The sequence below is a fragment of the Erpetoichthys calabaricus genome, chromosome 9, assembly GCF_900747795.2.
Source record: "Erpetoichthys calabaricus chromosome 9, fErpCal1.3, whole genome shotgun sequence".
NCBI lineage: Eukaryota > Metazoa > Chordata > Cladistia > Polypteriformes > Polypteridae > Erpetoichthys > Erpetoichthys calabaricus.
In genome coordinates this window covers 75,331,272-75,359,159 of record NC_041402.2, presented here as the reverse complement: position 1 = coordinate 75,359,159, position 27,888 = coordinate 75,331,272, and the positions used below count along the sequence as shown (strand labels likewise).

At 38.6% G+C, this 27,888-nt stretch overlaps 1 protein-coding gene across 3 annotated transcripts in view; it reads left to right on the top strand.

Annotated features, from left to right (window-relative positions):
* The window catches only part of ankrd11 (ankyrin repeat domain 11), a 428,609-nt gene that overhangs the window by 271,676 nt on the left and 129,045 nt on the right, over nt 1–27,888 (top strand). For all 3 annotated transcript variants that reach the window (XM_051931662.1, XM_051931660.1, XM_051931661.1), the window contains one exon: nt 20,113–20,253. In XM_051931662.1, the coding sequence (XP_051787622.1) occupies nt 20,170–20,253 (84 nt within the window). In that variant the 5' untranslated portion in view covers nt 20,113–20,169. The remainder of the gene's footprint in view (nt 1–20,112; nt 20,254–27,888) is intronic.

Below are 27,888 nucleotides of genomic sequence, written 5' to 3'. Positions count from 1 at the left end.
TCCTTCTGGCCTTCTCTAAACTTCTCTATCAACATCCTCAGAGCAAACATTGCATCTGTGGTGCTCTTTCTTGGCACAAAACCATGCAGCTGCTCACTAATCATCACCTCACTTCTTAACCTAGCTTCCACTACTCTTTCCCACAACTTCATGCTGTGGCTCCTCAATTTTATTCCCCTGTAGTTACTACAGTCCTGCACATCCCCCTTATTCTTATATATCGGATCCAGTACACTTCTTCTCCACTCCTCAGGCATCCTCTCACTTTCCAAGATTCCATTAAACAATCTGGTTAAAAACTCCACTACCATCTCTCCTAAACACCTCCATGCTTCCATAGGTATGTCATCTGGACCAACGGTCTTTCCATTTTTCATCCTCTTTATAGCTGTCCTTACTTCCTCCTTGCTAATCCGTTGCACTTCCTGATTCACTATCTCCACATCATCCAACCTCTTCTCTCCCTCGTTCTCTTCATTCATCAGCCTCCAAAGTACTCTTTCCATCTGCTCAACACACTTTCCTCGCTTGTGAGTACATTTCCATCTTTATCCTTTATCATCGTAACCTGCTGCACATGGGTAACTACTTAAGGGATATACCAGTATTTTAAAGCTGCTGTTACAAGTGTGGCTTAGCAGTTAAGGCTTTGGACTTCAAACCCAGGCATTTTTGGTTCAAATCCTGCTACTGTCACCATATTCGTGTAAGCAAGTCACTTCACCTGTCTGCCAATTGGAGAAACAAAAGAAATGTAACCAATTATGTCGATGTGTCAGCCAAATAAATACATGTATTACTATTGTTATATTTCATATTATATTACAGAAAAGGGCACAATATTCTTCACTTTAATAATAAGTACATTTAATAAAAAGTGGTTAAATAAGATTTCTTTCTTTGTATCAAATAGATGTCGATTAAATATGTTCTTTTGCTATTCGGAAAGCTTAAATCTGTTAATTTATTAGTGGAAACAAAAACAAAACAGAAATTTCTGCACCTCCAGGCTCTCATAACTAATATTAATCATTAACAGTCTGTCAAATTTTGGTTTTCCCATTTTTATTATATTCACTAGGAGGACTCATCTTTCCAAGCTCCCCTCCGTCATGAAATGACACACTGTGCTATAGATCAGCTGCAGTGAATCCCATCACCTGACTCTGAAGAAGATGTCGTTGAATTCTTTTGAGCCTGCTTCCTGTGAGGAACACTGTTGTGAAGAGCAACTGCCAAGCTTGTTTTCCTCAATCCTGTTAAGCATTTGAAATAAGTGTTTGGATTGCTTGCATGCACAAGTAGTCCAATCACCTCTGAAACACCACATAACCCACTGTAGAAACTCTCTCTGTCTCTTTATTTATTTTATATATATATATATATATATATATATATATATATATATATATATATATATACTGTATATACAGTACTGTGCAAAAGTTTTAGGCAGGTGTGAAAAAATGCTGTATACAAAGAATGCTTTCAAAAATGGAAGTGTTAATCATTTATTTTCATCAATCAACAAAATGCAGTGAATGAACAAAAGAAAAATCTAAATCAAATCAATATTTGGTGTGACCATCCCTTTGCCTTCAAAACAGAATCAATTCTTCTAGGTACACTTGCACACAGTTTTTGAAGGAACTCGGCTGGTAGGTTGTTCCAAACATCTTGGAGAACTAACCACAGATCTTCTGTGGATGTAGGCTTCCTCAAATCCTCCTGTCTCTTCATGTAATCCCAGACACACTCGATGATGTTGAGATCAGGGCTCTGTGGGGGCCATACCATCACTTCCAGGACTTCTTGTTCTTCTTTACGCTGAAGATAGTTCTTAATGACTTTGGCTGTATGTTTGAGGTTGTTGTCCTGCTGCAGAATAAATTTAGTGCCAATCATACACCTCCCTGATGGTATTGCATGATGGATAAGTATCTGCCTGTATTTCTCAGCATTGAGAACACCATTAATCCTTACCAAATCCCCAACTCCATTTGCAGAAATGCAGCTCCAAACATTCAAGGAACCTCCACCATGCTTCACTGTTGCCTGCAGACACTCATTATTGTACCGCTCTCCAGCCCTTCGACGAACAAACTGCCTTATGCTACACCCAAATATTTAAAATTTTGACTCATCAGTCCAGAGCACCTGCTGCCATTTTTCTGCACCCCAGTTCCTATGTTTTCGTGCATACTTGAGTCGCTTGGCCTTGTTTCCACTTCGGAGGTATGGCTTTTTGGCTGCAACTCTTCCATGAAGATCACTTCTGGCCAGACTTCTCCGGACAGTAGATGGGTGTACCTGGGTCCCACTGGTTTCTGCCAGTTCTGAGCTGATGGCACTGCTGGACATCTTCCGATTTCGAAGGGTAATAAGCTTGATGTGTCTTTCATCTGCTGCAGTAAGTTTCCTTGGCCGACCATGCGTCTACGATCCTCAGTGTTGCCCATTTCTTTGTGCTTCTTCAAAAGAGCTTGAACAGCACATCTTGAAACCCCAGTCTGCTTTGAAATCTTTGTCTGGGAGAGACCTTGCTGATGCAGTATAACTACCTTGTGTCCTGTTGCTATGCTCAATCTTGCCATGACATGAAACTGTCTTCCACAACCTCACCTTGGTAGCAGAGTTTGGCTGTTCCTCACCCAGTTTTAAGCCTACTACACAGCTGTTTCTGTTTCAGTTAATGACTGTGTTTCAACCTACATGTGACATTGATGATCATTAGCACCTGTTTGGTATAATTGGTTGATCATACACTTGACTATAATCCTACAAAATCCCTGACTTTGTGCAAGTGTACCTGTAAGAATTGATGCTGGTTTGAAGGCAAAAGGTAGTAACACCAAATATTGATTTGATTTAGATTTTTCTTTTGTTCGCTCACTTTGCATTTTGTTAATTTGATAACATCCATCCATCCATCCATCCATTTTCCAACCCGCTGAATCCGAACACAGGGTCACGGAGGTCTGCTGGAGACAATCCCAGCCAACACAGGGCACAAGGCAGGAACCAATCCCGGGCAGGGTGCCAACCCATATTAACAATATGTAACAGCATTGCAAGAACCTGGGAGGCCAGGGGGTGGTGTGCCAAGCCTGATTAAGCTGAAATAATCATTTGTGAGTTTGATGGCCTGTGAGAAAAAAGCTGTTCATTTACAGTCATATGAAAAAGTTTGGGAACCCTTCTCAGCCTGCATAATAATTGACTCTACTTTCAACAAAAAAGATAACAGTGGTATGTCTTTCATTTCCTAGGAACCGCTGAGTACTGGGGTGTTTTCCAAACAAAGATTTTTAGTGAAGCAGTATTTAGTTGTATGAAATTAAATCAAATGTGAAAAATTGGCTGTGCAAAAATTTGGGTACCCTTGTAATTTTGCTGATTTGAATGCATGTAACTGCTCAATACTAATTACTTGCAACACCAAATTGGTTGGATTAGCTCGTTAAGCCTTGAACTTCATAGACAGGTGTGTTCAGTAATGAGAAAAGGTATTTAAGTTGGTCAGTTGCAAGTTGTGCTTCCCTTTGACTCTCCTCTGAAGAGTGACAGCAAGGGATCCTCAAAGCAACTCTCAAAAAAGATCTGAAAACAAAGATTGTTCAGTATTATGGTTTAGGGGAAGGCTATAAAAAGCTCTCTCAGAGGTTTAAACTGTCAGTTTCAACTGTAAGGAATGTAATCAGGAAATGGAAGGCCACAGGCACAGTTGCTGTTAAACCCATGTCTGGCAGGCCAAGAAAAATACAGGAGCCGCAGATGCGCAGGATTGTTAGAATGGTTACAGACAACCCACAGATCACCTCGAAAGACTTGCAAGAACATCTTGCTGCAGATGGTGTATCTGTACATCGTTCTACAATTCAGCGCAATTTGCACAGAGAACATCTGTATGGCAGGGTGATGAGAAAGAAGCCCTTTCTGCACTCACGCCACAAACAGAATCGCTTGTTGTATGCAAATGCCCATTTAGACAAGCCAGATTCATTTTGGAACAAAGTGCTTTAAACTGATGAGACAAAAATTGAGTTATTTGGTCATAACAAAAAGCACTTTGCATGGTGGAAGAAGAACACTGCATTCCAAGAATAACACCTGCTACCTACTGTTAAATTTGGTGGAGGTTCCATCATGCTGGGGGGCTGTGTGGCTAGTTCAGGGACTGGGGCCCTTGTTAAAGTCAAAGGTCAGATGAATTCAACCCAGTATCAACAAATTCTTCAGGATAATGTTCAAGCATCAGTCACAAAGCTAAAGTTACGCAGGGTTTGGATATTCCAACAAGACAATGACCCAAAACACAGTTCGAAATCTACAAAGGCATTCATGCAGAGGGAGAAGTTCAATGTTCTGGAATGGCCCTCACAGTTCCCTGACTTGAATATCATCGAAAAGCTATGGGATGAGTTTAAGCAAGCTGTCCATGCTCGGCAGCCATCAAATTTAACTGGAGAGATTTTGTATGGAAGAATGGTCAAAAATATCCCCATCCAGAATCCAGACACTCATCAAAGGCTATAGGAGGCGTCTAGAGGCTGTTATATTTGCAAACGGAGGCTCAACTAAGTATTGATGTAATATCTCTGTTGGGGTGCCCAAATTTATGCACCTGTCTAATTTTGGTATGATGCATTTTGCATATTTTCTATTATCCAATAAACTTAATGTCACTGCTGAAATACTACTGTTTCCATAAGGCATGTCGTATATTAAAAGGAAGTTGCTACTTTGAAAACTCAGCTAATGATAAACAAAAATCCAAAGAATTAAGAGGGGTTCCTAATCTTTTTCATATGACTGTATATTTGTATGTATGTATATTTGTGTATATGTATGTATATATATATATATATATATATATATATATATTTATGTGTATATATATGTGTGTGTATATATATATATATATATATATATATATATATATATTGCTGCAGTATAGAGTTCTGTAGTGATTTAAAGATTTCAGACCACTCGCACGCTTTATTCATAAAATTGGCACAGTGATCCTGAGAGTGGGCATTCTCTGTGGCAGCTGGCATTCAGTACAATTTTATTACATCATTTATATCAAAGTAAGGAATCATTGGAAGTAGATCTTTGGCGCAATCCACAATATCTGGCAGAAAGAAGCCTGAAGGACAGTTCATGATAAAAGATGTCCAGAGAATGGAGCAGTAACACACAGGGCAGCATCATCTTTTAAAGGTTCATTCCTCATTATATCCAGAGGGTGTTGTAGTCTTGCAGGCCCATATGCATCTGACCCTTTTTGTAGAAAGTGCCTTATCAGTTTTCCCTCCAGCCAGAAAACAAAATTAAATTCTTTTTTCTTTTTAAAAATTAGGGGGCTTCGCTCACCAACCCCTGTATTTGGTTTTCCGGATACACACTTTTAAGATTTTTTTTTTCTTTTAATTGTTGCTATTTCATTAGTTTCAGTTTTTTTTTTTTCAGAACTTATGTAAAAACAATATTTGGAATCTTTCGGGTCCCAATATGCTGAATCTTTTAAATGAGGTCAGTGAGACATGTGTTTAATGACTTTGAACCATAATTCAGGATAGGTTTCTCTGTTTGAAATTTCAGCACAGACAAAGCGATCGACATCATCAGCAGTTAATAATTTTTTTTGCAAAGTAACCAATAAATGCATGTGAGGTAAACCCCGTTTTTGAAATTCTCTGACTTAAACTTTAAAGCCTTACAGTATTTACATACTTCTGACATATCACCTGTGTCCATACAGTATATTCGATCTCTATTCGCCTTTTAGTTATTTCTCCGAGTAATAATTTATCTTTGTTTGCGCTAATGCGATCTTTACTTTCTTTTTTTTGACACTCATTTTTTTCTGCTTTCATATTCTGTATCTTGCTCTGCATGTGGTTCGCGCCTACGTTTTTTTTTTTTTGAGTCTTTTGAGTTCCAGTTTTCATTATCTCTAACCTGCTCTGCATGTGCTTGGCCCCCTTTTTTTTAACCTCTTTATGACGTTTTACTTTGTTTTCTTTTTGTTTTTTATTTCTGACCTCACTTTGTCCTGCTTTTTTTTCAATGCCACCTTGTCCTTGGTGATTATTTTCCCTTTTTCAAGTAATAATTTCCGTTTGTTTGTGCTACTGCGATCTTTACTTTCTTTTTTTATACTTTCTAATTTTCCTACTTTTATATTCTTTAACTTTCTCCACATTTGTATCGCGCATACATTTTTTTTTTGAGCATTTCGAATTCCACTGCTTTCATAATCTGCTCTGCATGTGTAAGTTTGTGACCGTGTTTATGAAGTTGCGAAGGCGGAAAGACTTTGTTTTCCACTCTTTGCCTTTTATTTCTGACCTCGATTTGTCCTGCTGTTTTTTCAATTACACCTGGTTCTGATGATTAATTACCTTCTGTTTGCGCTAATAAGATAAGATGAGAACTTTATTCATCCAGAGGGAAATTCTTATGTCATTGGCATGTTCAGTGCAACAAGAGAAATAGAGTACAATGAAGATTTAAAAAGAGAAAAATAGTAATTGTGCAAATATACAAAAATATAACAGTTGTGCAAATGTACAAAAATACGAAGGTATATGACAAGCATATGACAATTGTGCAAATATACAAAAATATAACAGATTATTATTGTAGGTTATGAAAGTGACTTAGTACTTGTGCCTGAGTAAAATGAGCTAGCTGCTTGTAATGACAGGATAGGACCAACATACCACCATAAAGGCTGAAAAAGATCACCTACAGAATGAAGAGGAGTTATAAAGCCTTTTTGTCACAGGTACAAAAGATCTCCTGTGGCGTTCAGTTCTGCATTTGGAGGCAATGAGTCTTTTGCTGTGTGTGCTCTGATGGTTCATCAAGGAGGCGTGCATGGGGTGAGAGGGGTTGTCCATGATATTGAGGAGCTTTTTCAGCATTCTCCTCTTGGACACCTCCTTCAGATTCTCTTAATTTGACGCCTAGGACAGAACCAGCCTTTTTAACATTAGAATTGCCAGAGTCTACGAAAAAACTCGTAGATTCGTCCCACCTTAAAACCGTTCTCACCTCTCTTTTGTCTTCTAAATGTGCCGTTTAAGACGTGCCGCAAAAAGCCGGCTATTCCATCCCCTACCATCGCAAAACATTCACTAAGTTTTCCCAGCTCATGCCTTGTTTGATTATCTGGGAGTGACTGAACTGGAGTTTTCGAGTGGAAATAATAGATCGTTATTTGGAACACACGCATTTCATGTGTGTTCCGTTTCTACAGTAATCTGTGTAAAGACATTGTTAAAACAAACTTTTTCATATTTTAGTAATAAATGTTACAAAATGTAGGCCTAAACTATAGAATATGTGACAAATAAACACTTTCACAAAAGGTTCAAGGCTGTAGCAACACTTTCCTTGGCGTAACGCTGAGATTTGCTGACTGAGTTCGATTCCCCGCAGGGGAGGAAGTGTTTTTTTTTTTTTTCTTTGTAGCCTCAAACGGACATAAAATTTACAAATTGGTATGCACTGTAAATCGTTAAGTTTAAAATGTCAGTCGCGGTTCTTTCTGTTGATTAATTCATGCTTTTTTACTTAAAGTCAGAACAGGAGCTTATTCAGCTTCTGATCTGACTCTAAGTAACAGTGCCAGTATAAATCACACCCAATCTGACGCTGTTTGTTTTCAAATAATATTGCATTACTTCGACAATGTTTTCTGATTGGTACTATTCGCGTCATAAAATGATTTCTTCAAAACGTCACATATATTTGTTTAGAGATAATGAATAGAGCTGCAAATTACAGGTGCTTGTTCAGTGTAATAGGAACCATAGCACAGAGAGGTGTGTACACTGCAACAAGTAAACATGTCGTAAATGTAGGATGGGCGCTCCTTGGGTGAGCTATAGCGTGTCTTTATGTGAAAACAGCAGTGTCAGATGGGGAGTGTCTGATGATTGCATATAGCGCTGAAGTTATTGCTCTTTACTATGCTTTCCTCTGCATGTCCTGGAGTACAAAAGAAACAGCATACAGCAACATGTGGGGACTGGCAAGATTGGGGGAAAAAAACACGCGGTCGTATGTATCGTGATACACTGCAGAGCTATAGCGCGTCTTTATGTGAAAACAGCAGTGTCAGATGGGGTAGGGAAGTATCCTGAACATGACGAAGAGAATGAAAAGTGAATAAAACAAAAACAAAGCTAACCTTTACAAATATCATAAATTACACCGGCTGTTACGGATTGAAATCAAATGTATCTTTTTATTCTAAAATAGTAAAAATAAGAGCAGTTCATATCTCAATAGAAAATCAAGCAGGATCAAACTCGTGACCTTTTGATTCCCAGTCAGCAACTGATACTGTTGCGCCATGGGGCCGTCGTAGTAACTGAGTGTCAATGTCGCACACTAAGGCGGCTTTTTTTTTTTTCTGCAGTTATATTTTTGAATAAAAGCGCACATGTTCTGTTATATTTGTACCTTTCGTGAAAGTGTTTCTTTGATATTTGGACTTCAGGCTTCATACATTATATAGTTTATGCCTACATTTTGTCATTTACTACTAGAATATGAAAAACGTTTCATTTTAAAAATGTGTTTATACAGATTACTGTAGAAAACGGAACACACATGAAATGCATGTGTTCCAAATAACGATCTATTATTTCCACTCTAAAACTCCACTCCCAGATAATCAATCAAGGCATGAGCTGGGAGAAATTCATGCACATTCTAAGTCGGTGGGGGGATGGAATAGTCGGCTGTTTGCAGCTTGTCTTTATCTGCACATTTAGAGGACAAAGGACGCTGGCGGAGAGGTGCGAACAGATTTAAGAAGCGATTTAAGGTGGGACGGATCTACGAGTTTTTTCGTAGGCTCTGTTAATACTAGTGTTGATCAGCTTGTTCAGCCTGTTGTGATCAGCTGTCTTCACCGCACTGCCCCAGCTCACAGCTGCAAAAAACACCACACTCTCCACCACAGAGTGATAAAACATTGTCATCATTTTCCTGCATACATTAAACGACCTAAGCCTCCTCATTAGGTAGAGCCAGTTATTCCCTTTCTTGAGCACAGTGTCTGTGTTCTTGGACCAGTCAAGTTTACTGTCAATGTGCACTCCCAGGTACCTATAGTCCACAAGTACTTCAACCTCCGTTCCTCTGGTAGTGACAGGGGTGGGAGGAGGAGCCCGATTCCTAAAGTCCACCACCAGTTCCTTTGTGATGTTTAGCTGTAAATGATTCTGCTCACACCACTCAACAAAGCTTTCCACCACACCCCTATATTCCTCTTCCTGACCAACCCTGATACAGGCCACAATGGCAGAGTCATCAGAGAATTTCTGCAGGTGACATGACTGAGACCTGTACCTGAAGTCAGACATGTAAATGGTGAAGAGGAAAGGTGATAGGACAGTTCCATCCGGTGCCCCCGTGTTGCTCATGATGCTTTCAGAGCAGCAGCTGTTCAGGTGGACATGCTGTGGTCGATTGTTTAGATAGTCCGTAATGTAGGCTACAAGTGGGGCGTCTACCTGCATTTCATTGAGCTTATTCCCAAGCAGTGATGGTCTGATTGTGTTAAAAGCACTGGAGAAGTCAAAAAACATGACCCTCACAGTGTTCCCAACAATATCCAGATGAGAATGAGCTTGGTTCAGCAGGTAGATGATGGCGAGCTCTACGCCGATACGGGCCGGTAAGCGAACTGTAGGGGGTCAAGCCAGGGCTCCACCAGCAGACGCAGATGTTTCAGTATGAGTCTGCCCAGTGTTTTCATGACGTGTGAAGTCAGAGCCACTGGCCTGTAGTCGTTGGGGGTCGATGGATGGGTCTTTTTAGGGACAGGAACCAAACATGCTATCTTCCAGAGTGACGGAATTCTCTGCAGTTTCAGACTCATGTTATAGATCAAATGTAGCACTCCACACAGCTGGGCAGCACAGCACCTGAGGGCCCTAGGATTGATGCCGGCGGGACCCGCAGCTTTGCTGGGATGGAGTCTACACAGTTCCCTTCCGATGTCATCTGCTGAGAGGGACAGAGAGAGGCAGACTGTGTGGTCGGGAGAGGGAGGAGGAGAAAGGAGAAGGTGAGAAGAGCCGGGTGTGGAGGGAGAGGACGAAGGGGGTTCAAACCTATTAAAGTGCAAGTTTAAGTCGGTTGCACATTCAACGTCCCCATCCATCCAAACTCCACTTTTGTTTCTGGCCAGTAATGGCCCTCATTCCATTCCACACCTCCCTGGTGTTGTTTACTTGGAGTTTGCTTTCCAGCTTAAATTTCAGCTGTCTCCGTATCAGTCTTAACTCTTCTTTGTCACCGTTTCTGAAAGATCTCTTCTTCTTGTTGAGTGTGGCTTTGATGTCTTTGTTTACCCAGGGTTTATTGTTGGGGAAGCAACAAATAGTTTTTTTGGGAACAACCGTGTCCACACAGAAGTTAATGTATTCTGTGATGCAGTCTGTCAGATTGCCTATATTGTCCCCGTGGGAACTGCAGAGAACATCCCAGTCCGTTGCCTCAAAGCACCCCTGCAGAGTCTCCTCCGTTTCCTTTGCCCATCTCGTAACAGTTTTCTCAACTGCGGGTTGCTTGTGGACAACAGGTTTGTAAAGGGGCCTGAGGTGGACAAGGTTGTGGTCAGCCCTACCCAGGGGAGGGAGAGAGATGGAGGTGTATGCCTTTGTAGCATTGGCATAGAATAAGTCCAGTGTTTTATTGTCTCTGGTTTTGCAATCAACATATTGCTTGAATGTTGGTAGAACAGTGGGGAGGTTTGTTTGATTAAAATTTCCCGTGACGGCCATAAATGCATTCGGACTGCGAGTCAGGAGGTCCGCGATCGCACAGCTGATGACATCATAAGCCTGCGCCACGTTCTTCTTTTCACTCTTGCCGGTGTCTCTGTCCGCTCTTACACACTGAAACCCGTTTAAATCCACTACAGAGTCCGGGATGTTTTCATTCAGCCATGTCTCTGTGAAACACACAATAGCTGCACTCTTGGAATTTTTTTCCGACCTTGTTAGCGCTACCAGCTCATCCATCTTATTCACAAGAGATCTAACATTCCCCATCACTAACACAGGAAGCGCAGGACGAAATCTTGTCTTTTTCAGCCATCGTGCTCTTCATGCACGGCAGTCATGGTAGTTCCTCTTGATCTTCGCAGGGATGGCATGCTGGACGCCGGTTCGGCTGTGCTGTCGGAGCCGCAGCAGCTGTTCCCGGCTGTAAACAATGGAGCCGCTTGGCGTCATGGTTATCGCAGAGTAGTTGGTGTTGAAAATTATCAAGTCTAGTAAATAATAATTACTGTATCTACACAAGTACTATACACTAACCAAAATAAATAACCAGTTTAAATAAAGAAAAAACAGGAAGAAAAAGAAGAAAATCAGCTTAAAAAAATAGTAAAAAGCAGTAAAAGTAGAGAGCACGCCAGACAGGCTGCCATCCATGATGCGATCTTTACTATCTACTTTACTACTTTTTTTTTTTTTTTTTTTTTTTTTTTTTTTTTTACTCAGGGATGTGGAAATCAAATTTTTTTCTACTTGTCCACGGACAAGTAAACTTAGAAAATCCACTTGTCTGCCAGTTAAATTCACTTGTCCATAAACAAATAACAAAAGTGAAAAATAGTTTATTTTTTCTGATCTCTTCTATTGATGCCAAAACTGCCTTCCATTTTAAAACTGAAAAAAGTTCTTTCAGGGAGTAGTATTTTGCCACCTTGCTCTAGAACATTTTATAAAAGATTCCCTTATCATTTTAACTCACTAATAAAACAATGCCTTCATTATAGTACACTAGTTCTGTTTCACATACTACAGTTACAGTGAAGATTTTTATAGCTATTTCATAACCTTTGGAAACCCTTAGAATGTTTGCTTCTTTATTTTTAATAAACTGACAGCGCAAAACCAACTTGTTTTATATGAAATATTCGCTAATCAAAAAAATCTATTGACAGCTCATCAAAATTGATGTTGTCACACAATAAATTTCTTAACTCCTCAATACCTGTATATCATAACCTACACGAAATCGCAAATTTCAGGAAAGATTAACTGCCTAACAAGCTTTGTTATGTGGTGAAAACAATTGTATTGTAAGTAAAATTACTGCATTTTAATGTAGAAACAATTAATTTTATCAATCTTCTTCTATAATACGCGACCGTGGCTGTTCATTTGTCTGTCCAGGATTTTAAATCACCTGTAGCTCACAAACCATTTCATCTTTTGACTTGAAATTTGGTACACATACAGTATACTACGTGACGTCTACTATCCGCTTTCGGGGTGATGATTTGTATTACTCTTTATTTTTATTTTATTGTTGAATCAACTCTCGGCAGTGTGCAGCAGGGCGGCGCATGCGTATGGGAGCCGTTCTCATTCCCCACCACCTTTGCTAATCATTCTTGAGGCAGATTGAAGACTTAAGTGCCAGTTTAAGTGAAAAATTAAAGAAAACGTACTAAGTAATTGCAACACAAAAACTAACTTAATCAGTTTTAACGCGAAAAGATGGCAACGAAAGAAAGGAAGCAGCGGGCCGCTACAGTGGAGAAAAGAAGAGCTGCTCAGAAAGCAGCAAGCACATCAACCTCTGAGCAAATGAATGTTAAACGTACAGAGAAAAAGGATGAAAACTAGGAATGCTCAGGTCAAATGTATTTATTCACTGCATGTTATCGTGCAGTACGCCGTTACTGGTAATATATAAAAGTTATTGATTATAATGAAAAATCATCAGATTACATCGTAATGTCGGCATGAAAAAAATGACCGCATCTCCAAGCGTGTAAGTATTAGGGTAAAATACTTATGTAAGACCGTAAGAGTGCTTCCCCTTTGAAAAATCAGCCGTCATTTTGTAAACAATATTGAAGACCAATTTGAGACATGAAGAACATGCCTAAGTAGACTGTTTCCGCACAAAGTACATACCCAAATGTTTAAAATGTGAAAGTAGTGGTAAAATGTGCCCTGCACAGCACATATATTTTTCTCCAGAAAACTGCACTTGTCCGCGGACAACTGAAACAGAAAAAACACGCTTGTCCGACGGTCAATTTACCCGTGTCAGACGAGTCGTCCGTTGGATTTCCGCACCCCTGATACTGTAGCGTCTGACGTAATAAAGTGTTGCAAAAGTTCTATTTGAACAATCGTCGACTTCATAACCCCAAACACAACTTTCTAGCACCCTCTCCATCTCCTCCTCCCCTGGGTCTCGCCCCCCCCCCCATACCGCATCAATCAATACCCCGCTACCAGTCTTCCGTGCTGTACTCCGCCATCCCTCAATCGGACCTAACAGTCACTTAAAACTAAAAAGGCTTCAACTTGGCTGGGATGCTACAATACGTTTGAATTTTGCTGCTTTCATATTCTGTACCTTTCTCTGCATGTGTATCGCGCCATCATTTGCTTGAGCCTTTCGAATTCCACTGCTTTCATAATCTCTTACCTGCCTTTTTTTTCTCTCCAATGCTTTTGGGTCTCTTTTCTCCGCACGATTGCATAAAAATGTAAGGCAACTAAAGCATTTTTTTAACACAATCCCTTCATTTCAGTGGCTCAAAAGTAATTGGACAAATTAAATAACTGGAATTAAAATGTTAATTTCTAATACTTGGTTGAAAACCCTTTGCTGACAATGACAGCCTGAAGTCTTGAACTCATGGACATCACCAGATGCTGGGTTTCCTCCTTTTTAATGCTCTGCCAGGCCTTTACTGCAGTGGCTTTCAGTTGCTGTTTGTTTGTGAGCCTTTCTGTCCAAAGTTTAGTCTTCAACAAGTGAAATGCATGCTCAGTTGAGTTAAGATCAGGTGACTGACTTGGCCATTCAAGAATTTTCCACTTCTTTGCTTTAATAAACTCCTGGGTTGCTTTGGCTGTATGTTTTGGGTCATTGTCCATCTGTATCATGAAACGCCGCCCAATCAATTTGACTGCATTTAGCTGGATTTGAGCAGACAGTATGTTTCTGAACACCTCAGAATTCATTTGGCTGCTTCTGTCCTATGTCACATCATCAATAAACACGAGTGTCCAAGTGCCACTGGCAGCCATGCACTCCCAAGCCATCACACTGCCTCCATCGTGTTTTACAGATGATGTGGTATGCTTTGGATAATGAGCTGTTCCACGCCTTCTCCATACTTTTTTCTTGCCATCATTCTGGTAGAGGTTGATCTTGGTTTCATCTGTCCAAAGAATGTTTTTCCAGAACTGTGCTGGCTTTTTTAGATGTTCTTTAGCAAAGTCCAATCTAGCCTTTCTATTCTTGAGGCTTATGAGTGGCTTGCACCTTGCAGTGCACCCTCTGTATTTGCTTTCATGCAGTCTTCTCTTTATGGTAGACTTGGATATCGATACGCCTACCCCCTGGAGAGTGTTGTTCACTTGGTTGGCTGTTGTGAAGGGGTTTCTCTTCACCATGGAAATGATTCTGCGATCATCCACCACTGTTGTCTTCCGTGGACGTCCAGGTCTTTTTGCATTGCTGAGTTAACCAGTGCTTGCTTTCTTTCTCAGGATGTACCAAACTGTAGATTTTGCCACTCGTAATTTTGTAGCAATTTCTCGGATGGGTTTTTTCTGTTTTTGCAGCTTAAGGATGGCTTCTTTCACCTGCATGGAGAGCTCCTTTGACCGCATGTTGTCTGTTCACAGCAAAATCTTCCACATGCAAGCACCACACCTCAAATCAACTCCAGGCCTTTTATCTGCTTAATTGATAATGACATAACGACGGACTTGCCCACACCTGCCCATGAAATAGCCTTTGAGTCAATTGTCTAATTACTTTTGAGCCCCTGAAATGAAGGGATTGTGTTAAAAAATGCTTTAGTTGCCTCACATTTTTATGCAATCGTTTTGTTCACCCCACTGAATTAAAGCTGAAAGTCTGCACTTCAACTGCATCTTAGTTGTTTCATTTAAAATTCATTGTGGTAATGTACAGAACCAAAATTAGAAAAAGGTTGTCTCTGTCCAAATATTTATGGACCTAACTGTATGTGCTGAGAGCACAGGATCTGTGTGTGCTACGTGCATTTACATGTCTGAGTGTTTTGCTGGCTGGCTGTGCTCTTATTTGATAATAAGGTCGTGTCTTGCAAGAATCTCATGTTCCACGACCCTGCGAGACGGTCCTGGGACAATCTGTTGGCACCAAGTCTCATGTTTACGGTCCCCGTGAGACGCTCCGTGGCCAGTCTTTTTTGTCATGCGGGTCTTTTAAATGTCTTCTGAGAACTTCCGAGAAGATCACGTATTGTCGCCCTGCTTTTTTTCCCAGGATTTTTTTTTTTATAATAGAGAGATTTGTGTGTGTATGTATGTATGTATGTATGTTTGTTTCTAATATACACTGCTCAAGAAAATGAAGAAAACACTTAATCATCATGGTCTAACACCAAGTTAGTTAAGCTTCAGTGATATCAACCTGTCCAGTTAGGAAGCATAAGTCATTTTGAATCAACTTCACCTGCTTTGGTGGAAATGAAAGTGACAACAGGTTCACCGGAGAAGCAACAGCAAGATGGCCACAAAATGGAATGATTTTGATGGTGGTGGCTGTAGACAATTGCTCTTTCTTTCCTCCCTTCCTGACTGATTGTTTTCTAGTTCGGTGTTTTGCTAGTGTCATTGTCACTACTGGTAGCATGAGGTGGTACCTGCAGCTGATTCAGGTTGCAGTGGTAGTCCACTTTTCAGAGATGGCACTCCATACATGTTGTTAAAAGAAGATTTGCTGTGTCTCCCAGCACTGTCTCAAGAACATGGAGGAGATAGTAGGAGATGAGGCATTAAACAAGAAGAGTTGGACAAGGCAGTAGAAGGGCATCATCCCAGCAGCAGGACCAGTATCTGCTCCTTTGTGCGAGGAGGAACGGGAGAAGCACTGACATTGCCCTACAAAATGACCTCCAGCTAGGTACTGGTGTGCATATTTGTGACCAAAGTATGAGAAGACTCCATAAGGACCTGACGTCCTATAGTGAAATCTTTACTCATAGCCCATCAGTGTTCAGCTCGATTAGTATTTTCCAGGGTATACCAGAATTGGCAGCACTGCCATTGGCACCCTGTTCTCCTCACAAATGAGAGCAGGTTCACATTGAGCACATGTGATAGACCTGAAAGAGTCTTGATAGGCCGTGGTGAACGTTATGTAGCTTGCAACATCATGCAGAATGACCGTCTAGGTGGTGGTTCAGTGATGGTCTGGCGAGGCATATCCTTGGAGGGTTGCAGATGACCACGTACTAGGCAACAGTACCCTTAATGCTGTGGTACCGGGATGAAATCCTCAGAACCAATGTCAGACCTTATGCTGTTGTAGTTGGCCCTGGGTTCCTCCTGGTGTAGGCAGTTCCTGGATTACAAAGGCATTGATGCCATTGATTGGCCCGCACGTTCCCCAGACCTGAATCAAGTTGAGAACCTCTGGGATATTATGTATGGGTGCATCCAACGCTGCCAAATAGCACCAGACTGTCCAGGTCTTGGAGGAGATCCTCAAGGACACCATTCTGCTGTCTCATTAGAAGCATGCCCAGACTTTATCGGGTGTCTGTACAGGTGTGTGGAGGCCATATACACTGCTGAGTCGTGTTATGAGTTGCCCTGATGAAATTCATGCAGTTTGGGTCAGCCTGTGATTTCAGTGTTTCACTTTTGGTGTGATATTGAATCCAGCCCTTAATGAGCTGGTGGTTTTGGTTTCCATTGACCGTTGTTACATCATTTTGTTCTCAATGAATTCCCCAGTATTACTCAGTAAAGATTTTCCACTTTAATATTTTGTTCACCGAGATCCGATGTGTGATTTAAGAGTTTCCTTAAATTTTTTTTTGATTTGTGTGTGTGTGTGTGTGTGTATATATATGTGTATATATATATATATATATATATGTATGTGTATATATATATATATATATATATATATATATATATATATATATATATGCACACACTTTTATGTATGCATATTAGAAGATGAAGCACTTAAAGTTCCTAGTAGTAGAAAACTAAGTAAATTGAAATGAATAGATGTTTTTTTTTTTTTTTTTTTTAATTCATCTTTGTTGGAGTATAGAGAAAAGCCAAGCAAAATGACACCTTTTATTGGCTAACTAAAAAGATTACAATATGCAAGCTTTCGAGGCAATTCGGGCCTCTTCTTCAGGCAAGATGAGTAAATACTGAAATCAAGACAAATTATTTCACACTTTTTTTTTTCAACATTATTACATTCATATTGCCAATAGTATTTAAGTGAATAAAAGTGAATTTTTAGTGCCTTGATTGTCACAGCATGGACTAAAGTGTTCCACCTTTGTTCAGATTTAACCAATCATATTCCATATATGCAAAGAGAATTGTCATTCACTGTAAAACATGTGAAGCGCTGTTAACTTAATGCACAACTCATTTGTCTTTTATATTCTGTAAAGATATATATATAATTTCAAAATTTTCCTTGGTTATATTAATCTCATTTGTATTAAAGCATCTGATAGTGAATAAATATCTAAGAGTGAGTGCATCTCCATTGTTTAAAAGTTTTTTAATATGTTTCCACATTTAGTATTTTGTTTAAGGAGTTAGTATTGGCATTGCATTGTTTTGTGTACTGGTTTTTGTCCTATGTGAATTTGTCTTCGTGTGCTGGTTGTATCTCTTGAGTTACATGGATCATGCATTTTAACTATACTAAATGCAAGGAATGTTAGTACATAATCATAAAAGATATTTTCATTGTGTGTTCTCAGACTTTGATTTATATTATATAGCTACAAAATCCACATATTATTTAAAGAGTTTAATAGTGTTTGCTCTGCTCAGCTAATTGCCTAACCAGTTGTTACTCTATCTTGAAATAAACATTCTCACACCTGCTTTTTATTTAATTCATGGTTGCATGGGCCAGAGCCTATCCTGGCAGCAATGGGTACATGCTAGTGACCATTCTTCCTAACATACACACACACCCACTGACACATGGCCAATTTGGAATCCTCAATAAACCAAACCTGTATATGTCTGGGGATATAAGGGGTGGAACCCTTTCAGACACTGGGAGAATATGCAATCAGTACTAGTGTTGTCAAAAATATTAGTGTATTGATACATACCATTTCTGAAATTTTGAAATGATACCATACAGAGCAGTGGCCCTGCTTCCTCACTCTGACTCTGCTGCTGGTCAAAATTCTTCACATCTGAAGAAACTAATCTACAGTAGGGCTATAAAAACTAGCCAAAAATTAGGATTAAAATGCTCACAATGATAATTATTACACTTAAATATATATTCCATTGTGGCTTAAAAATATGGCTGTATATACTTTTGGCCTATATTTGCTTTTTTATATTCCTTCTCATTAATGTTTTTACTTTTTGATTGCTGTACTTTTGCAAAAAATGAACTGCTTATGACTTGTGTACAGTTGCTTAAGAGAAACAGGTGGGAATTGAATCTTGAAACAAATGTTATACTTAAAAACATCCCTTCACAAAAATGTAATTGTACACATGCATTAAATGTTATTGAAAGACAAGGCAGAGCAAGGTGTTATGAAGACATTAGTATTGTGTGTGCTGGTTGCAAACATTTCCTGTTGTTTTGCCTTTTGGTTTAACACATGCTCTGTACCAAATCCCATTATTCCTGTCAGTGAAGTGCATCCACAACGGTTTCCTCCGATTTAATTATTTATTTTCCTCCTGAAACATTCTCTGATTTTTTTTTTTATGTGCTGTTTTCATTTTGGTGAATGCATCTTTTGTGAAAGCTAACAGTAATCTTTGTTGAAAAGGTGTTGAAATATGCCACTTTCCAGAGAGTATATTTTGTCTTCAACCAGTTTTGCTGACATATTCTGTTCTATTAGTTATCTAATAAGATCGTATCAACAAAGAAATGTGTACAATGTGATGTAAGCATAGCAAAATAGCCATCATAATAACAAGTTATTTCTTGACACCTAGAACTGTGTACAAAAAGTAATTTAAATGACAAAAGAATAAAAAAATGTACTTCTTGATTTTCTATACATTGTGTCTTGCTTTTAAACCTTTACTTTCCCCTTATTATATTGGTGCATTGAGCAGAATTTACTTGGGTGGTTGCCATGGAAAAAATTTGGAAAGCTGTTCTTTAGGCTACAGTTTTGATGGTAGAATGTAGCATTACTGTACTATTTACTATTTGATTTTTCTTACTGAATTCATGTGTGTGTTACAGTATCAGAGCTTTTGAACAAGTGCTCCTCAAAAACAATATTTTAATTAATATAACATTTTTAAAAGTGTTGTTTAGTGCAGTTTAATATAAGAATTCTGTTCTTTTTTGACATTTTATTGACTTTTGAATGTATGACAATCTTAAAAAGCTTTTGAACATGTGCATTCGGTCAAGAGAAATCTAGTTGTCTTGTATACTTTATAAAGAAATAAAGTTTTGATCTCCAATTTTATGTGCGTCTCTCACGTTCTCCATACCCTACTCCCCACCTGTGGTATAGAAAATGGTATTAAATGTCACTACCTTTCACAGAATTGTTGTATTCCTAGAAAAGTGAATTGGAAGGTGAATACAATAGTATACCATACTCAGTATAGATAGTCTAATGCTCTTGTATGATAATGCACATACTTCATACCTAAAGGAAGAGAATTTTTTTTTTAGTAATACAAGATCTGGTCAGATGGACTCATCTGGCACTACTGATTTTTCAGAGATTATTATTGTTATTTTTGAATCTTTTGAACAGTTACTTCTAATCTGCCTTGTTTATACCACTGTAGAAAATATCTTAAATATTGTACAATGATATTTTTCAATTCTGGTAATTATTACTAAACTGTGCTATTTGACAATGTAATCAAATTACTACTTTTTTAGTTAGCATTTTAAAGTCTGATCTTTTCAAGTACATCTTGATTGACTATCTATTAACAAAATGAAGAAATTGTAGAATTTAAAAAAAAATCTTGGCAAATAAAAAAAACTTATGAGTGTTGTTTTCTTGATTGAGTTGATCTTAATTTTTCAGTATTCATTTTTTTTTCTGCTCAGACAGTTGATGACGATGCAATGGAAGCGTGAATGAAGTTCTCCAGCAAAGGCTGAACAATGCCCAAGGGCGGGGGTTCTAAAACGCCCCAGTCGGAGGATTTTCCTGTCACAGACATGGTGGAGAAGCAATCTGGGAAAAAGGTATCAGGATTGCATGATTTATTTTTGGCATGACTATTGTATCCACAGACTTAATAGGTTGTATCAACCTTTTCAGTCAATGAACTTTTGTAATTTTATTTATCTTAAACACATTGAGTAGTCAAGCAAAATGACACCTTTTATTGGCTAACTAAAAAGATTACAATATGTAAGGGGCCTGAGTTGCCTTGAAAGCTTGCATATTGTAATCTTTTTAGTTAACCAATAAAAGGTGTCATTTTGCTTGACTTCTCACTACAGTCATAATGGCTAGCATGGTACAACACCCTAGTACTTTTAAACACATTAAAAATCTTTAAAACAAAAATGGACGTATACTTTTTATGTAGCAGGTTATTTAGTAGCTTTGTTTAGAACTGTTTCGGTTACTTTTAGAACCTGTCTTGTATTAGCTAACTTATTTTTTTGTGCTCAGTAAAAGTTACTGATTAGCAGCCCATTCTTGCATAATCAATGCTTGGAGTTTCGTAAGTATTTAATAAGTTTCAAAGGCTTATATTGACAATTACATTGCGTTTATGCAAAGAGTAAATATTTGCAGTGTCGGCCCTTCTTTCTGCAATTTGCCCTAGCATGCTGTCAGTCAACTTCTGGGTCAAATCCTGACTGATGGCAGCCCATTCTTGTATAATCAATGTTTTAAGTTTGTCCACCTGCCTCTTGAGGATTGAACACAAGTTCTCAATGGGGTCTGGGTTGTTTCCTGGCTGTGGACCCAAAATTTCAATGTTTTGTTTCCTGAGCCATTTAGTTTCCACTTTTGCCTTATGGCACAGTGATCCTTCATGCAGGAAATGGCATTGTTCATCACCAAACTGTTCTTGGATGGTTGGGAGAAGTTGCTCTCGGAAGATGTTTTGGTACCATTCTTTATTCATGGCTGTGTTTTTAGGCAAAATTGTGAGTGAGCCTACTCCCTTGGCTGAGAAGCAACCCCACTCATGAATGGTCCCAGGATGCTTTACTGTTGGTATGACGCAGGACTGATGGTACTGCTCACCTTTTCTTCTCTGGACAATCTTTTTTCTGGATGCCCCACATAATCAGAAAAGGGATTCATCAGAGAAAATGACTTTACCCCAGTTCTCAGCAGTCCAATCCCTGTACCTTTTGCAGAATATCAGTCTGTCCCTGATGTTTTTCTTGGGGAGAAGTAACTTCTTTGCTGCCCTTCTTGACACCAGGCCATCCTCCAAAAGTCTTGGCCTCAGTTAGCGTGCAGATGCACTCACACTTGCCTGCTGCCATTCCTGTGCAAGCTCTGCACTGGTGGTGCTCCGATCCCACAGCTGAATCAGCTTTAGAAGAAGGTCCTGTGACTTGCTGGATTTACTTGAGTGCCCTGAAACTTCCTTCACAACAATTGAACCTCTCTATTCTAACTCAATCAGCATGACAGAGTGATCTCCAGCCTTGTCCTCGTCGACACTCTCACCTGTGTTAACGAGAGGATCCCTGAAGTGATGTCTGCAGGTCCTTTTGTGGCATGGCTGAAATGCAGTGGAAATTAGTTTTTTGGGATTAAGTTCATTTTCATGGCAAAGAGGGACTTTGCAATTAATTATAATTCTGATCACTCTTCATAACATTCTGGAGTATATACAAATTGCCATCATAAAAACTGAGGCAGCATGCTTTGTGAAAACTAATATTTGTGTCATTCTCAAAACTTTTGGCCATGACTGTATATCTGGATTGTTTTCATAATTTGTCCTTACGAGAAAAATTTTCTGTAGGCTACGTTAACAGTAAAATGGAACTAGGCAAACATGGTCCCATAGTAGCTGTAGGTTTTATTTCTAATCATGTGCTTTATATGAGGTCAATCCTTGCTATAAATTAAATTTCACATTTAATTAAAGTCTGCTGTCTCAGAAATTATTAACTATAAGAGTTGTATTTCTTTATGCAGTTTAAACAGATAGTTGCAATTTTCACAACATTTAACTGGATGCCCATTCTTCATTCTTCACAGCTTTTGCTTCATTTTACATCACAATTTTGTTGATATTCTCAAATCTTGATTTTTTTTCCTTAACCAGCCTTCAACTAAAAATGAGATACAAACAAAAAGGTAGTCAGTAGCTGCCAGTTTTTTCAGTTTTGATTATAACACATAATCATAACATAATTATTTAGAAGGAAATAAGTTAATAAAAAGTTGAGGATACAAGATTTTTCATTACATCTTGCCTACTATGCAATGTGCTAATTTTCTTTTCAATCCACATACAAATATACTCACTTGCCACTTTATTAGCTGTATCTGTCTACTACCAGGTTGAATCACATTTTCCATTCACAACAACTGAATTCATTGAAGCTTGGATTTAAAAAGGTACTAGTAACTTTCCTTGGGAGTTTTTGGTCCTCTCTGTCTTTATATTGTCATGTATTTCCTATAGGTTTTTCAGCCATATATTCAAACTGTAAAACTCTCAAAGATACTAAATTGGATAGATACCTGGGAAAGTACCTAGAGATGCAAGCTTTGTGACTGGCACATTATTATGCTGGAAGTACCCTTTTTAAAAAGTGTCCATTGCAAGTGTGATACAGTTGTAATGGTTGCCTATGGTTAGCAGCCCTAAAGTGTGACAAGAAAACCTTCCATATCTTTCTTTTCTGGTAGGGCAGGGTATTGGCACTGATGTCCCAATTCGAGTCTGATTCACAATGCACTGATTCAGTATCGATTTTATCTTGATTGTAGTATGCACTGATATATTTCAAGTGGTGACTTTTTTAAAGATTACTTAACCAAGTGTAGAGAACATTAATATAATGTGACAAATTTCAGTAAGTTTATTTGAAGGGTGTCTACATAGTAACATATGCATAAGCATGGAATGACATTTAAGAAGAAATATTTGATTAGTAATACAGTGGCATCTGCTTTATAGAACTTCTATATCATCTTGCGAATAATATTATAAAATAATCAGATGTTGTTTTCTAAATACAGTGGAACCTCGGTACACGTACAAATCGGTTTACGACCAAAAAGTTCACCAAACTTTTGCCTCAGTTTACGACCACACACTCGGTATACGAACAAGCCAGTTTCCCTTTCGGTTTGTACATACATGTTCAGTCTCTCCCTGTGCATTTCCTGTGCAGCGAGAGAGCATGACACACACACACACACAGGCAGCGCGAGAGAGAGAGACAGACGCACACACACAGGCAGTGAGAGAGACGGGAGAGACGCGCGCATATGCAGCGCGCAAGAGAGACAGACGCACACACACAGGCAGCGCGAGAGAGAGGGGGATGGATGCTTAAGGTTGGAAGGCAGTTACAAAATGCACTGGGCTTGGTTTTGTTTTCACTTCTGTTTACAGCGATCGGTTCGTAGTGTGCATTGTTGCAATGTTACTTTTCTTGGTGGTTTATTAAATTATGGATTTTTTCAAATGTTCATTTTTTTCCCTGTGCTTAAAACTCATTAAAAAAAAAAAAAAGTGTTTTTAGCCAGCTGTTGGTAGCGCTATAGTGCGAACTATTGCAGTGTTAGTTTTCTCTGTTGTTCAAGGTTTTCTCAGTGTTACTCAATGTTTTTACATTTAGTTTATTATTACGCTGTGCATTCTATGGTTTGATTAACTATATTTGTTCTTAAAAACTTAAAAAAATATATATATTTACATACAGTTCGTATGGTCTGGAACGGATTAATTGTATTTACATACAATCCTGTGGGGGAAATTGCTTCGGTTCACGACCAAATCGGTTTACGACCAGAGTTTTGGAATGAATTATGGTCGTGAACTGAGGTTCCAAAGTAATAGGTTATTCAATAACATATCCATGTGTAGACATCCTTCAACATTTTATTTCTTTTCAGCCGCTTTCTCTGTTGACCATACTGTTGGGCTTCATACTCAAAAAAACACAGTAAGTGAGAGAAAGAATTGTGTCTTCAGTGTAACTCTCAGTCATGTAAATCTACTATTCCTCTTCCTGTTGCATGAGACACAGATATTATCAGATAAGGAGAAACTTTCTTCATAAAAGGAAAGGGGATGGGAATGAAAACAAATGAAAATCAATCAAATCGCTTCAGCAAAGAGCAGCAAACCATAAGAAAATATTGGATTTTTTTTAGCAAGGAACTTTAGCAGGGTCAAATTGTGGAAGTGGGTAGCTCAGCAGCCTGTTTACTACAACTGTGTATGACAGAATGCCCACCAAAATGGCTCATCTGAACATTCAATTTAATTAAAGTTTGAAATGATTTATTAAGCAGCAATTGCAGTTCTGAGGAGTAAGTTGGAAATTTAGGAATGTGGTGTTAATGTCCAGTAGGGATGCTGCGATAAATCAGCCACCAATCTCACTGAACCAGAGCTCATTTTAATTTAATAGAAAAAATAAAAAGGTCTGAATTTATTAAAGTAGTTTTTCTTGCTGTTTGTCTAAAAGCACAAGACGACTTTTCCGATTCTGTGTTTTCAGTTTATTACTCCACATGTGTGTGTGTGTGTGTGTGTGTGTGTGTGTGTGTGTGTGTGTGTGTATATATATATATATATATATATATATATATATATATATATATATATATATATATACACACATATATATATATATACATATACACACATATATATACTAGCCATGTGCGCCCAACTACGTTGCGCATGTTAAAGTTGTCTATGAAGGGCTCCCTGTTTAAACGCGGCTGCCAGTCATGAACTGGGCCCTTCGTCGCACAGCATTATGATTTTTATAAGGGAAACAAAATTACAAAAGAAAACCCTTGGACATTGATTCGATAGGGACGGCCTACTCGGAATCACTGTCCAAATAGTAAATATGTGGTGGTGTAGGAGCATTTCTGCTTCTCTCCGTTCACAGTCCGTCTCGTTTTCACGACGCTGTCGTTTCCTCTCATGATCTCTTCTCAACCTTTCTCCAATCTCGCAGGTTGCTTTGTGGCAATCCAAAGAATAAGGCAATATACACGGAGCAATGGTTATAAAAGGGGGACACATAGGTATCCAGGCTCTTTAAAGCATAAATAGGGATCACTTCACTGACGTGAGCAAGCCACGGTACAACTGTGAGATGCGCAGCACTCGCTGACTACAACGTAACAATAATAATTTCCGGAACGTGCTGTTACGTTGTCATTCATTTTACCCACTGTCTTTCTTTCATTCATATGTTACGTAGGCACGTACCTTTTATCTTCGGCAATCTCATTCTCTAACCAGGCCTCAGGAGCTAACCAGCATAACACTGTCCACCACCCCTATCGTTATTCCAGCACATTGTTGACATCCGTGAGTAACATCAACGTACTAAACTGGAAGGTGGTCTACGCATGCGTGGAATTTGCGAACAAACAAAGATCAAGATCCAAATGAAGATTATATATAAAGATTAGTTAATTTAAAGCACAACAATTTGTTTAGTTTGAATGTCTGTGTTTTGAGGTGTGACTGGAGTACTACAGTCTTCAGTAGTATAAGCCTGGAGGAGATTCTTAATGCAATGCCTATGTTTTAGCTGTCTCTCTACTGCCATCTAGTGCTTCTTCTTCTAATTCATTCGCGGACAAACAAAGATCAAGATCCAAATGAAGATTATATATAGAGATACATATACATATACATATATATATATATATATATATATATATACATATACACATATATATATACATATATATATATATATATATATATATATATATATATATATATATATATATATATATATATATATATATATATATACTAGCAAAATACCCGCGCTTCGCAGTGGAGAGGTAGTGTGTTAAAGAGGTTATGAAAAAGAAAAGGAAACATTTTAAAAATAACGTAACATGATTGTCAATGTAATTGTGTTGTGGCTGCAGGGACAGGACGACTGGTTGCAAACGAGGGAAAGATGAATGCGGCCAAGTAAAGGGATATCCTGGACAAAAACCTTCTCCAGAGTGCTAAGGACCTCAGACTGGGCCGAAGGTTTACCTTCCAACAAGACAATGACCCTAAGCACACAGCTAAAATAACGAAGGAGTGGCTTCACAACAACTCTGTGACTGTTCTTGAATGGCCCAGCCAGAGCCCTGACTTAAACCCAATTGAGCATCTCTGGAGAGACCTAAAAATGGCTGTCCACCAACGTTTACCATCCAACCTGACAGAACTGGAGAGGATCTGCAAGGAGGAATGGCAGAGGATCCCCAAGTCCAGGTGTGAAAAACTTGTTGCATCTTTCTCAAGAAGACTTATGGCTGTATTAGCTCAAAAGGGTGCTTCTACTAAATACTGAGCAAAGGGTCTGAATACTTAGGACCATGTGATATTTCAGTTTTTCTTTTTTAATAAATCTGCAACAATTTCAAAAATTCTTTTTTCTGTCTGTCAATATGGGGTGCTGTGTGTACATTAATGAGGGAAAAAATTAATTTAAATGATTTTAGCAAATGGCTGCAATGTGACAGAGTGAAAAATTGAAGGTCTGAATACTTTCCGTACCCACTGTATACACATCCACATATATATACAGATATCAACATATATATACACATACATATACACACATATACATATATACATATACACATACATACATACATACACACACAGACACATATATCTACATATATATATTTACATATCTACATATATATACATATCTACATATATATACATATATATATATATATATACCAGCTGAAATACCCAGTGTTGCCTGGGAGGAAAATAAAGTGTTTTTTTTTTAATTGTTTGAGAAAAATATAATTAGAAAAAACACAAGTTTAAAAATAAAAATAAATATGAGTCGGTTGTTGAAACCCAAAAAAGCGATCATAATATCAGACCCCAACTTATACGCCCATTCAAAAATGCAACACTTAAATTTTTTGCCTCCTCTAATCTTGCATCAATTTCTCAGATGCATTGAATTGTGTGGCAGCAGCGCAGTTACCAATTTCTTTTGCCACTTCAAAGACATTTAATTTAAAATCAGCTTCATATTTTCTTCTGATCGAATGCTCCATTGTAGATAAGGGATGGTCTTACGATAAAAGTGTATGAGGGTGTGAGATACACAAAACAGTGCAAATGTTGCTTCGGAATAGTTCGGGTATTAGCGTGTGGTCATAATAGAGAATAATAGAGAAAGAGAGAGAGAGCATAATAGAGAAAGAGAGAGAGAGGTTAGGAGTACGCGTTGATACAGCGCATTGCCTCACCTACAAAAAAAGGCAGTGTGTTCTGTGGTTACTCTCTCAGGTGGGCATTAGCGGAGGCAAGGTGCACTGCAACACGTGGCGAGACATAGAGTAACTGGAACAAAGGCTGGCGAGTGAATGAGGAAGGCCCCGCCCCCATGCTCTGAGCCCACAGCCACTCTGTTGGATTTGCATAAATACTTCGATACCACAAGTGAACTATGGTACTTAGTGTGACTATTTGAGACTTACGTTTCTGTTCAGGTACCCATTTCCTTTATGTAATCTGTGGATTCTCCGTTATTTTTTGTTCGTTTATTACGGTTATAATTATTTATTGATTCCCTTCTTTAGCTGACTGCCTGCTCCGCTTTTTTTTTTTTGAACAGGTTTGATTCATCCAAGTGATCACTCGGGCTCCA